Source organism: Bombina bombina, chromosome 1 (genome assembly GCF_027579735.1).
Source record: "Bombina bombina isolate aBomBom1 chromosome 1, aBomBom1.pri, whole genome shotgun sequence".
Classification (NCBI taxonomy): domain Eukaryota; kingdom Metazoa; phylum Chordata; class Amphibia; order Anura; family Bombinatoridae; genus Bombina; species Bombina bombina.
The window spans coordinates 840,431,816-840,445,314 of record NC_069499.1 but is presented as its reverse complement, the minus strand read 5'-3'; the positions used below and the strand labels follow the sequence as shown (position 1 = coordinate 840,445,314).

General features: G+C 41.2%; 1 protein-coding gene across 2 annotated transcripts in view; it reads left to right on the top strand.

Annotated features, from left to right (window-relative positions):
• The window catches only part of PMFBP1 (polyamine modulated factor 1 binding protein 1), a 347,880-nt gene that overhangs the window by 186,710 nt on the left and 147,671 nt on the right, over positions 1 to 13,499 (top strand). For both annotated transcript variants that reach the window (XR_008400176.1, XM_053699461.1), the window contains exons 18-20: positions 2,758 to 2,925; positions 3,183 to 3,404; positions 10,591 to 10,821. Coding sequence is in view for 1 of the 2 variants with exons in the window: in XM_053699461.1 (XP_053555436.1) it covers positions 2,758 to 2,925; positions 3,183 to 3,404; positions 10,591 to 10,821 (621 nt within the window). In the remaining variant the exon portion in view is untranslated. The remainder of the gene's footprint in view (positions 1 to 2,757; positions 2,926 to 3,182; positions 3,405 to 10,590; positions 10,822 to 13,499) is intronic.

Here is a 13,499-nt window from a genome sequence, read left to right as displayed (position 1 = left end):
TATTCTCTTCCCCAACAGGAAATGGCAAAGAGCCCAGCAAAGCTGGTCACATGATCCCTCCTAGGCTCCGCCTTCCCCAGTCATTCTCTTTGCCGTTGTACAGGCAACATCTCCACGGAGATGGCTTAGAGTTTTTTGGTGTTTAAACAAGCCGTGGTGCCTTCCATCTAGGTGACCTGATTTGCTCCCTCCCTTCATCCGTGTCCTAAAGCTTTGGTATTGGTTCCCACAAGTAAGGATGACGCCGTGGACCGGACACACCTATGTTGGAGAAAACAGAATTTATGTTTACCTGATAAATTACTTTCTCCAACGGTGTGTCCAGTCCACGGCCCGCCCTGGTTTTTTAATCAGGTCTGATAATTTATTTTCTTTAACTACAGTCACCACGGTATCATATGATTTCTCCTATGCAAATATTCCTCCTTTACGTCGGTCGAATGACTGGGGAAGGCGGAGCCTAGGAGGGATCATGTGACCAGCTTTGCTGGGCTCTTTGCCATTTCCTGTTGGGGAAGAGAATATCCCACAAGTAAGGATGACGCCGTGGACCGGACACACCGTTGGAGAAAGTAATTTATCAGGTAAACATAAATTCAGTTTTTTCTTGGAGAGGGGGGGGGGGGTTGGGGGTGGAATGCGAGGACCATAGTGCTCCTCTAGACAAGCCCACAAAATTTGCCACTTTTAAAATTTATGTCCGTAGGCATAGACTTTGTGGGCCCCCGATTAACTGTTTTAAAAGTAAGAATAAGTCATTTAAAAGTTACAGTATACAAAAGGAGGCATGGCAGAGATTTTCAGAAGGGAACAGCAGCAGATGAATTAGAGTTGAGGGAAATGAAGTGAGCACCAGAGTTGAAGATGAGTTTTTGAGGCAGTCAAATATGTTGCAGTAACCAGAAAAAAAGTGCATAAAGGTTTGATTACTATAATGGTTGCTGAAAGATGGGTAAATGTGCCTGTGCATGCCATGGCTTAATACTTAAAGGGACACTGAACCCATATTTTTTCTTTCGTGATTCAGATAGAGCATGCAGTTTCAAGCAACTTTCTAATTTACTCCAATTATCAAATTTTTTTTCTCTTCGTTCTCTTGCTATTTTTATTTGAAAAAGAAGGCATCTAAGCTTTTTTGTTTGTTCAGACCTCTGGACAGCACTTTTTATTGGTGGATGAATTTATCCACCAATCAGCAAGGACAACCCAGGTTGTTCACCAAAAATGGGCCGGCATCTAAACTTACATTCTTGCATTTCAAATAAAGATAACAAGAGAATGAAGAAAATTTGATAAAAGGAGTAAATTAGAAAGTTGCTTAAAATTTTATGCTCTATCTAAATCACAAAAGAAAAAATTTGGGTTCAGTGTCCCTTTAAGCCCTGATATTTAAAACCTCTCTGCTCAGGTGAGATATTTAAAAATGATCCTCCAGCACTGCAAGATCAAAAGGCAGATTTTGCTTTACTTCTCCAAGGGGCGTTCCCTGCATTTCTGTATGTGAAATGGAAAACAGTCCAGTGCAATATGGCATTGCATGACATAAGAGTTTTGCTGCATTTACACTTTGTGCTTTGTATTTTATATCACTTTACACTACAGATTAACTTTTATTACATTTAAACTTTGCACTTTCTGTTATTTATTTTATTTTCTGTACGGCAGTGTGTTTAGGATTGTGATTTTACAAATTCTGATTATGCCTACACAGTTTATGTGTAACTTTAACAAATTATTATCATACTTTATATTTACATGTATCTTTTTACAAATTACATTACACTTTGCATTTCTTCTATTTAAATTGAAACTGAAAAACTGTTAGAGCTTAATTACTTTCTATGGGCCAGATAATCAAACATTCTCTAGTAGAAAAGTGGAGGAACCTGAAGTCCTGGAGATAGGAGAGATGCCTCCAATTATAAAATACTCTGAGATACAAAATTTCATATAGGAGAGAGAAGGTAACTGGAGGACACCTGGGGCTGATAAAAAGCTCATTTTGTATAATTTACAGAATTTAACTAGCTTTTGCCTTTGGTATATATTACTTTTCTGTTAGTTAAAATAAGTGTAGTGTGAATCTTAAGCAAACTTTACCTGCATACAGCTGGTAAGATAAATCAGTGAGACTAGCTTGTGTAAAATGCTTACAAAATTTCACAAGGCTGTTGATAGAGCTTCAGACATATCCTCAACACTCCTCTGTCCCTCCAACTTTCTGCATCAAATACATGGTACAATGTATATAAAATGTATATATGTGTGTGTATATGTGTATATATATATATATACCGGTGTGTGTATATATATATATATATATATATATATATATATATATATATATATATATATATATAAAATACAACGTGTAAGTGTAACAAAACTCTCATATCATGCAGTGCTGTATTGCATTGGGTTGGCCTTTCCTTCATGTATAGAAATAAGAGAACTCTCGCAGTGCAGGAGAGTTCTTCCCTTTTTTTTTTTTTTTTTTTTTTTTTTAGTCTTTCGTGAGTTGAGCCCCTGTGAAGTCTGAACTGCAATTTCTCTCCAAGCAGGAGAACCTTTTGAATATCCAGACCTGAGCCTATTACAGCCATTTTATGTAAACACTGAGGTTTTACTTCATGCATATTTACCATATAGGCAGTTTTGTGGCTAGGCAGTGACAAATGTTTTGCGGTATGGATACTTCCTTCTTGTGAGGCTTAGAATGTACTGTCTTAGATGATACTCACATGGTGTGTTGTACAGATTGCTGAGAGAAATGAGGAAATACGTAATGCTCACGCAAAGGTCAAGAACTTGCAGAGCGATGTGCGAAGCCTTCAAGAGATGTGTACTGAGCGTGAAACTACAGCAGCTGAAAAGGAAAAGCTAATCCACACACTGCAACAAGAGCGAGATAAGAGTCTGCAAGAGGTAAGTGATAACATGGGAGGGGATAGAAAGAATAAACAGAGGAAATAATCTTAACCCAACGTTCCGATGTAAACATAATTTAAATCCTGCAATTGCGAGATTTCAATCGCGATCGCATCATGGAAGCGCCGTTGGCTTTATAACGTTCTATTCCCTCTTAACGGTGCTAAAGCTTGGTTAGGTTAGGACGGAATAGAACGCCATAACGGCGTTAAAAGGTTAAAGAAAACTTAGTCTAATACCTTTACTTTCCTCAGGTGCAGAAACAGCTGCAGGAGCTGACATCTTTGAGGCAGAGTCAGCAAATAGATGCAGAACGCATACAAACTAGTACTCAGTGCCTGGAGGAAGAGTTGGAGTCAGTAAGCAGAAGGAATGATGATCAGGAGAAAGAACTTCAGCACTTAAGGGGGACCGTAGAAAGACTTGCACACGATCTGAAGCTATCACAACATCTGCAGCTACAGCTAGAGGAGCAGGTGCCTATATGGGGTTCTGAAATATAGCGAGATGCTTTTGAAGAACTAAGATTATTTTGCTTGCCGAATACTTGCTTTGTAGTTGTGTCTATACTTTCTACTTAAAGGGACAGTAAACCTTAAAAATAATGTTATATAATTCTGCACATAGTGCAGAATTATATAACATTATTTAGGTGCTATAGCCATAAAAGCATTTTTTACAGTTTAATTTGCTAAAATACGGCGCTTTTACAGACCCGCTCTCTGCTGAGCGGGTCTGTTATTTTTAGTCAGCGCATCGGGCCAGCTGTATAGTCACAGCCCGGCCCGACCGCGCCATAAGACTAAGTGCAGCTCGCTCCTGTCACAGGAGCGAGCTGCACTTAGTGCTATGGCGCGGTCGGGCCGGGCTGTGACTATACAGCTGGCCCGATGCGCTGACTAAAAATAACAGACCCGCTCAGCAGAGAGCGGGTCTGTAAAAGCGCCGTATTTTAGCAAATTAAACTGTAAAAAATGCTTTTATGGCTATAGCACCTAAATAATGTTATATAATTCTGCACTATGTGCAGAATTATATAACATTATTTTTAAGGTTTACTGTCCCTTTAAAGGGACAGTATACACTTTAGTCATCTTAAAGTCTTACTTTAGATTAAGCTGCAAGTATCCTCCTGCATCCCTTTTCGATATCATGCAGCTGTAACAGTAAAAAAGTTATTTTAAATCAAATATTGTTTCTGGTCACTTTGAAATACCTGCCAAGGTCTGCCCACTGATGACATCACGATCTGGGCTACATCTAGGCACTTTGCTGAATTGCATTGACAGTCTGTTAAATCCAATTAGTGAGTCTTTTGTAACTAGTGAAGACTTTAATGCAGCCCAGATCATGATGTTATCAGTGGGTGGAGCTTGGCAGCCATTTCAAACAGTGGCGGCTGGTGAATTTTAAAGATGGTGGGGCGCTAGACCCCACCCCTTCAAATAAAGCCCAATAAATTTTCAAAGTGAACAGAAACAATAATCATTTTAAAATAACTTTTTCTCCAACATAGGTGTGTCCGGTCCACGGCGTCATCCTTACTTGTGGGATATTCTCCTCCCCAACAGGAAATGGCAAAGAGCCCAGCAAAGCTGGTCACATGATCCCTCCTAGGCTCCGCCTACCCCAGTCATTCTCTTTGCCGTTGTACAGGCAACATCTCCACGGAGATGGCTTAGAGTTTTTTAGTGTTTAACTGTAGTTTTTATTATTCAATCAAGAGTTTGTTATTTTGAAATAGTGCTGGTATGTACTATTTACTCAGAAACAGAAAAGAGATGAAGATTTCTGTTTGTATGAGGAAAATGATTTTAGCAACCGTAACTAAAATCCATGGCTGTTCCACACAGGACTGTTGAGAGCTATTAACTTCAGTTGGGGGAACAGTATGCAGTCTCTTGCTGCTTGAGGTATGACACATTCTAACAAGACGATGTAATGCTGGAAGCTGTCATTTTCCCTATGGGATCCGGTAAGCCATGTTTATTACGATCATAAATAAGGGCTTCACAAAGGCTTATTAAGACTGTAGACTTTTCTGGGCTAAATCGATTCATTATTAACACATATTTAGCCTTGAGGAATCATTTTATCTGGGTATTTTGATATAAGAATATCGGCAGGCACTGTATTAGACACCTTATTCCTTAGGGGCTTTCCCAAAGCATAAGCAGAGCCTCATTTTCGCGCCGGTGTGGCGCACTTGTTTTTGAGAGGCATGGCATGCAGTCGCATGTGTGAGGAGCTCTGATACTTAGAAAAGACTTTCTGAAGGCGTCATTTGGTATCGTATTCCCCTTTGGGCTTGGTTGGGTCTCAGCAAAGCAGATACCAGGGACTGTAAAGGGGTTAAAGTTTAAAACGGCTCCGGTTCCGTTATTTTAAGGGTTAAAGCTTCCACATTTGGTGTGCAATACTTTTAAGGCTTTAAGACACTGTGGTGAAAATTTGGTGAATTTTGCACAATTCCTTCATGTTTTTTCGCAATTGCAGTAATAAAGTGTGTTCAGTTTAAAATTTAAAGTGACAGTAACGGTTTTATTTTAAAACGTTTTTGTACTTTGTTATCAAGTTTATGTCTGTTTAACATGTCTGAACTACCAGATAGACTGTGTTCTGAATGTGGGGAAGCCAGAATTCCTATTCATTTAAATAAATGTGATTTATGTGATAATGACAATGATGCCCAAGATGATTCCTCAAGTGAGGGGAGTAAGCATGGTACTGCATCATTCCCTCCTTCGTCTACACAAGTCTTGCCCACTCAGGAGGCCCCTAGTACATCTAGCGCGCCAATACTCCTTACTATGCAACAATTAACGGCTGTAATGGATAATTCTGTCAAAAATATTTTAGCCCAAATGAACACTTGTCAGCGTAAGCGCGGCTGCTCTGTTTTAGATACTGAAGAGCATGGCAACGCTGATACTAATATCTCTGAAGGGCCCCTAACCCAGTCTGATGGGGCCAGGGAGGTTTTGTCTGAGGGAGAAATTACTGATTCAGGGAACATTTCTCAACAGGCTGAACCTGATGTGATTGCATTTAAATTTAAGTTGGAACATCTCCGCATTCTGCTTAAGGAGGTATTATCCACTCTGGATGATTGTGACAAGTTGGTCATCCCAGAGAAGCTATGTAAAATGGACAAGTTCCTAGAGGTGCCGGGGCTCCCAGAAGCTTTTCCTATACCCAAGCGGGTGGCGGACATTGTTAATAAAGAATGGGAAAGGCCCGGTATTCCTTTCGTCCCTCCCCCCATATTTAAAAAATTGTTTCCTTTGGTCGACCCCAGAAAGGACTTATGGCAGACAGTCCCCAAGGTCGAGGGAGCGGTTTCCACTTTAAACAAACGCACCACTATACCCATAGAGGATAGTTGTGCTTTCAAAGATCCTATGGATAAAAAATTAGAAGGTTTGCTTAAAAAGATGTTTGTTCAGCAGGGTTACCTTCTACAACCAATTGCATGCATTGTCCCTGTCGCTACAGCCGCATGTTTCTGGTTCGATGAGCTGATAAAGGCGGTCGATAGTGATTCTCCTCCTTATGAGGAGATTATGGACAGAATCAATGCTCTCAAATTGGCTAATTCTTTCACCCTAGACGCCACTTTGCAATTGGCTAGGTTAGCGGCTAAGAATTCTGGGTTTGCTATTGTGGCGCGCAGAGCGCTTTGGTTGAAATCTTGGTCGGCTGATGCGTCTTCCAAGAACAAGCTACTTAACATTCCTTTCAAGGGGAAAACGCTGTTTGGCCCTGACTTGAAAGAGATTATCTCTGATATCACTGGGGGTAAGGGCCACGCCCTTCCTCAGGATCGGCCTTTCAAGGCAAAAAATAAACCTAATTTTCGTCCCTTTCGTAGAAACGGACCAGCCCGAGGTGCTACGTCCTCTAAGCAAGAGGGTAATACTTCTCAAGCCAAGCCAGCTTGGAGACCAATGCAAGGCTGGAACAAGGGAAAGCAGGCCAAGAAACCTGCCACTGCTACCAAGACTGCATGAAATGTTGGCCCCCGATCCGGGACCGGATCTGGTGGGGGGCAGACTCTCTCTCTTCGCTCAGGCTTGGGCAAGAGATGTTCTGGATCCTTGGGCGCTAGAAATAGTCTCCCAAGGTTATCTTCTGGAATTCAAGGGACTTCCCCCAAGGGGGAGGTTCCACAGGTCTCAGTTGTCTTCAGACCACATAAAAAGACAGGCATTCTTACATTGTGTAGAAGACCTGTTAAAAATGGGAGTGATTCATCCTGTTCCATTAAGAGAACAAGGGATGGGGTTCTACTCCAATCTGTTCGTAGTTCCCAAAAAAGAGGGAACGTTCAGACCAATCTTAGATCTCAAGATCTTAAACAAGTTTCTCAAGGTTCCATCGTTCAAGATGGAAACCATTCGAACTATTCTTCCTTCCATCCAGGAAGGTCAATTCATGACCACGGTGGATTTAAAGGATGCGTATCTACATATTCCTATCCACAAGGAACATCATCGGTTCCTAAGGTTCGCATTCCTGGACAAGCATTACCAGTTCGTGGCGCTTCCTTTCGGATTAGCCACTGCTCCAAGGATTTTCACAAAGGTACTAGGGTCCCTTCTAGCTGTGCTAAGACCAAGGGGCATTGCTGTAGTACCTTACTTGGACGACATTCTGATTCAAGCGTCGTCCCTTCCTCAAGCAAAGGCTCACACGGACATCGTCCTGGCCTTTCTCAGATCTCACGGATGGAAAGTGAACGTGGAAAAGAGTTCTCTATCTCCGTCAACAAGGGTTCCCTTCTTGGGAACAATAATAGACTCCTTAGAAATGAGGATATTTCTGACAGAGGCCAGAAAAACAAAGCTTCTAGACTCTTGTCGGATACTTCATTCCGTTCCTCTTCCTTCCATAGCTCAGTGCATGGAAGTGATCGGGTTGATGGTAGCGGCTATGGACATAGTTCCTTTTGCGCGCATTCATCTAAGACCATTACAACTGTGCATGCTCAGTCAGTGGAATGGGGATTATACAGACTTGTCTCCGAAGATACAAGTAAATCAGAGGACCAGAGACTCACTCCGTTGGTGGCTGTCCCTGGACAACCTGTCACAAGGGATGACATTCCGCAGACCAGAGTGGGTCATTGTCACGACCGACGCCAGTCTGATGGGCTGGGGCGCGGTCTGGGGATCCCTGAAAGCTCAGGGTCTTTGGTCTCGGGAAGAATCTCTTCTACCGATAAATATTCTGGAACTGAGAGCGATATTCAATGCTCTCAAGGCTTGGCCTCAGCTAGCGAGGGCCAAGTTCATACGGTTTCAATCAGACAACATGACAACTGTTGCGTACATCAACCATCAGGGGGGAACAAGGAGTTCCCTAGCGATGGAAGAAGTGACCAAAATCATTCTATGGGCGGAGTCTCACTCCTGCCACCTGTCCGCTATCCACATCCCAGGAGTGGAAAATTGGGAAGCGGATTTTCTGAGTCGTCAGACATTGCATCCGGGGGAGTGGGAACTCCATCCGGAAATCTTTGCCCAAGTCACTCAGCTGTGGGGCATTCCAGACATGGATCTGATGGCCTCTCGTCAGAACTTCAAAGTTCCTTGCTACGGGTCCAGATCCAGGGATCCCAAGGCGGCTCTAGTGGATGCACTAGTAGCACCTTGGACCTTCAAACTAGCTTATGTGTTCCCGCCGTTCCCTCTCATCCCCAGGCTGGTAGCCAGGATCAATCAGGAGAGGGCGTCGGTGATCTTGATAGCTCCTGCGTGGCCACGCAGGACTTGGTATGCAGATCTGGTGAATATGTCATCGGCTCCACCTTGGAAGCTACCTTTGAGACGAGACCTTCTTGTTCAGGGTCCGTTCGAACATCCGAACCTGGTTTCACTCCAGCTGACTGCTTGGAGATTGAACGCTTGATCTTATCGAAGCGAGGGTTCTCAGATTCTGTTATCGATACTCTTGTTCAGGCCAGAAAGCCTGTAACTAGAAAGATTTACCACAAAATTTGGAAAAAATATATCTGTTGGTGTGAATCTAAAGGATTCCCTTGGGACAAGGTTAAGATTCCTAAGATTCTATCCTTCCTTCAAGAAGGATTGGAAAAAGGATTATCTGCAAGTTCCCTGAAGGGACAGATTTCTGCCTTGTCTGTGTTACTTCACAAAAAGCTGGCAGCTGTGCCAGATGTTCAAGCCTTTGTTCAGGCTCTGGTTAGAATTAAGCCTGTTTACAAACCTTTGACTCCTCCTTGGAGTCTCAATTTAGTTCTTTCAGTTCTTCAGGGGGTTCCGTTTGAACCCTTACATTCCGTTGATATTAAGTTATTATCTTGGAAAGTTTTGTTTTTAGTTGCAATTTCTTCTGCTAGAAGAGTTTCAGAATTATCTGCTCTGCAGTGTTCTCCTCCTTATCTGGTGTTCCATGCAGATAAGGTGGTTTTACGTACTAAACCTGGTTTTCTTCCAAAAGTTGTTTCTAACAAAAACATTAACCAGGAGATTATCGTACCTTCTCTGTGTCCGAAACCAGTTTCAAAGAAGGAACGTTTGTTGCACAATTTGGATGTTGTTCGCGCTCTAAAATTCTATTTAGATGCTACAAAGGATTTTAGACAAACATCTTCCTTGTTTGTTGTTTATTCAGGTAAAAGGAGAGGTCAAAAAGCAACTTCTACCTCTCTCTCTTTTTGGATTAAAAGCATCATCAGATTGGCTTACGAGACTGCCGGACGGCAGCCTCCCGAAAGAATCACAGCTCATTCCACTAGGGCTGTGGCTTCCACATGGGCCTTCAAGAACGAGGCTTCTGTTGATCAGATATGTAGGGCAGCGACTTGGTCTTCACTGCACACTTTTACCAAATTTTACAAGTTTGATACTTTTGCTTCTTCTGAGGCTATTTTTGGGAGAAAGGTTTTGCAAGCCGTGGTGCCTTCCATTTAGGTGACCTGATTTGCTCCCTCCCTTCATCCGTGTCCTAAAGCTTTGGTATTGGTTCCCACAAGTAAGGATGACGCCGTGGACCGGACACACCTATGTTGGAGAAAACAGAATTTATGTTTACCTGATAAATTACTTTCTCCAACGGTGTGTCCGGTCCACGGCCCGCCCTGGTTTTTTTTTTTTAATCAGGTCTGATAATTTATTTTCTTTAACTACAGTCACCACGGTACCATATGGTTTCTCCTATGCAAATATTCCTCCTTAACGTCGGTCGAATGACTGGGGTAGGCGGAGCCTAGGAGGGATCATGTGACCAGCTTTGCTGGGCTCTTTGCCATTTCCTGTTGGGGAGGAGAATATCCCACAAGTAAGGATGACGCCGTGGACCGGACACACCGTTGGAGAAAGTAATTTATCAGGTAAACATAAATTCTGTTTTTACTGTAACTGCTGGATGATATAGAAAGGGATGCAGGAGGATATTTGCAGCTTAATCTAAAGTAATACTTTAGGTGTAAGGTGTAGACTGTCCCTTTAAGGCTAAGCCACATGTGTAATTCTATCAGCCATTGTCCATGCTTTATCTGTATCTGTGTTTTAATTCATTTATCTTCTGCTCTGTATGATTTAACTGTTTCTATGTTCAATGCATCTGTTCCTCTGTTGACTTTTTCTTCAACTGTTTTGTTTGCCTTTTTCATGTGTCTAGTGTTATATTTTGCCACAGGTGTCACAGCGTGATATAGATCTACGTCAGCGCGCAGAAGAAGTACAACATATGCAGGCACGTCTGTGGGAGGCTGAAGAGCGAGCTGTGAAGGCAGAGAGTCAGAGTAGTTCTGTCAACAGTAGCATGGAACTTTACCGCAGTAAATACCAGGCTTCTGTGAACAGAGCTGGGGAGTTGGAGAACAATCTTAGACAACTTGAAGATGAAGTACAAGAGATGAAGCAGGAGGTGCGTGAGTTTATGTACAGTAAATGTATGTGTAAAAATTGTATATGAAGGCATGAACGTGTTCATCTTCTCCTAATGGACCAATGACCATGATCTTACCCTTGTTTTCTCTTATTGCTGTCCTGCCTAAACATTCACAAACACAATTATCGGTCTGATTATAACCTTCTGTTTAGTATGATTCTGCCTTCTTCCACTGACAAAAATCTATTCTTGTCTATGATGAACAATTTCTAACCTCCCCTTTTTTTCTATTCAGTAAACTGCAATGGTCCATTCATGCTTCATCTTCTGCTTACTGACCCCTCTGGGTTTAATGCAGGTGATCTCTAAGGATTATGCCGGGCAGAGAACATTCTTACATACTCTTCTAGAATGCGTTGTGCATTAATTTAAATGTTTTTCCATTCTTAGTGCTAGATTATAAACAGAGCGCTAATTATTGGTTACACCTGCGTGCTATATGCGGTCATCTTTTTGCACGTCTGATACTGCGCATATTACAAGTTAAAAGACAAATGTTTCCGCTTGCTCGTTAAACGGACACATGCAAAAAGCCAGTTACAATATTGCAATCCAATTAACTTATTTTCTCTCTTCAATGGAGCATGAAAAGTGGAAAGAAAACCCTATTCGCGCACAAACCATTTTGTATCTTCCCAAGTGCGCTAACCTGAAATGAAATATGTCCTATGTATTCATACATACATATTTTTTATATATATATACAATGTTTTTTAGGTGAAATATATATATATATATATATATATACAGGTGGCCCTCGGTTTACGCCTGTTCAATTTGTGCCTTTTTCAGAATAGCAACCTTTTTTTTTCAGTCATGTGACTGCTATTGAAAAGCTTTGGAAAGCAAAGTGCACTAATTAAAATAGCCAGTAGGTTGTTTTGCAGCAAAGTTATGCAACTTAACAGCCTGAAATTGATCTGTGTAATCAGAGCAGACATTAGCTATCGAGCAACAAGTTTTAGCAGCCACTTCTCTATTATCTTCCTGTCCAGCAGCTTCAGGTGAGGGTGCCCTAACTGCTTATTAATCACTGCAGATTGAAATGCATAGAATAGGTGCAGACCCAATATTATCTAACATGCTAACAATGCAGAGAACTGATTGCAGAACAATGTAAGTAAAAAAAACGTTTTTTGTTTATTAAACTTAGTTTGATGATGATGCAGTCTGTTGTGTGATTATTTAAATAGGTGCTGTTAGCAAATGTTTTTGTTCATTAAACTTAGTTTGATGATGATACAATCTATATTATTAGCTTTATAATGATGTTTAGCATTTAAAGTCTTAATTTCAAAGCTTTAAAAATAATGTATTAGGTGTTACTTATGACAATTTTGAGAGGGGCCTGGAACCTAACCCCCTCACTTCCCATTGACTTACATTATAAATTGGGTTTCAATTTACAACGGTTTTGATTTACAACCATTCCTTCTGGAACCTAACCCCGGCATAAACTGAGGGCTACCTGTATGTATATATATAATTATATAGATACAGATATATATTGGAATATCTATTTAAAAATACATAGAACATTGTAATGTGAAATCTGTACAGTACATACACAGTGAAACACTTGATTAAATATAATTATAGCATAAAAATTATTTGACATGTTTTCAGCTACTTAGCTGCAAAGGGGCTCTAATGCACTTATATATATATAAATATATATAATATAATATAATGTATATTTCTCTTGTAAGGTGTATCCAGTCCAGGGGTTCATCCATTACTTGTGGGATATTCTCCTTCCCAACAGGAAGTTGCAAGAGGACACCCCCAGCAGAGCTGTCTATATAGCTCCTCCCCTAACTGCCACCCCCAGTCATTCTCTTGCAACTCTCGACAAAAAAGGAAGTATCAAGAGATATGTGGTGACTTAGTGTAGTTTTACCTTCAATCAAGAGTTTGTTATTTTGAAACGGTACCGGCGTTGTACTGTTTTTCTCTCAGGCAGAAATTAGAAGAAGAATTCTGCCTGGAGATTTGATGATCTTAGCGGTTTGTAACTAAGGTCCATTGCTGTTCTCACATATAACTGATGAATATGGGAAAACTTCAGTTGGGGGAACGGCCTGCAGATTACCTGCTTTGAGGTATGTTCAGTATTTTTATTTCTAGAGAGAGGAATAAGTTCTAGAAAATGCTGACAGAGCCTTGTGTATTTGAGGTAAGCCTGATGCAGTGATTTAACAGCGACTGGGATCATGCTTACATAACAGGGTAATACTCATGTTAATATTCATATTGCTTAGTGACAAAACGTTTACATGATTTCAAATAAATAGGACGTTTTTTCTCTGAGGGAGATAAGTCTTTATTTGGGGCCTAGTTTCCACATGGCTAATCAGATACTCCTAGGAGTATTTCTTCTGTTAAGTGTGATCAGTCCACGGGTCATCATTACTTCTGGGATATTACTCCTCCCCAACAGGAAGTGCAAGAGGATTCACCCAGCAGAGCTGCATATAGCTCCTCCCCTCTACGTCACTCCCAGTCATTCTCTTGCACCCAACGACTAGATAGGATGTGTGAGAGGACTATGGTGATTATACTTAGTTTTATATCTTCAATCAAAAGTTTGTTATTTTAAAATAGCACCGGAGTGTGTTATTATCTCTCTGGCAGAGTTTGAAGAAGAATCTACC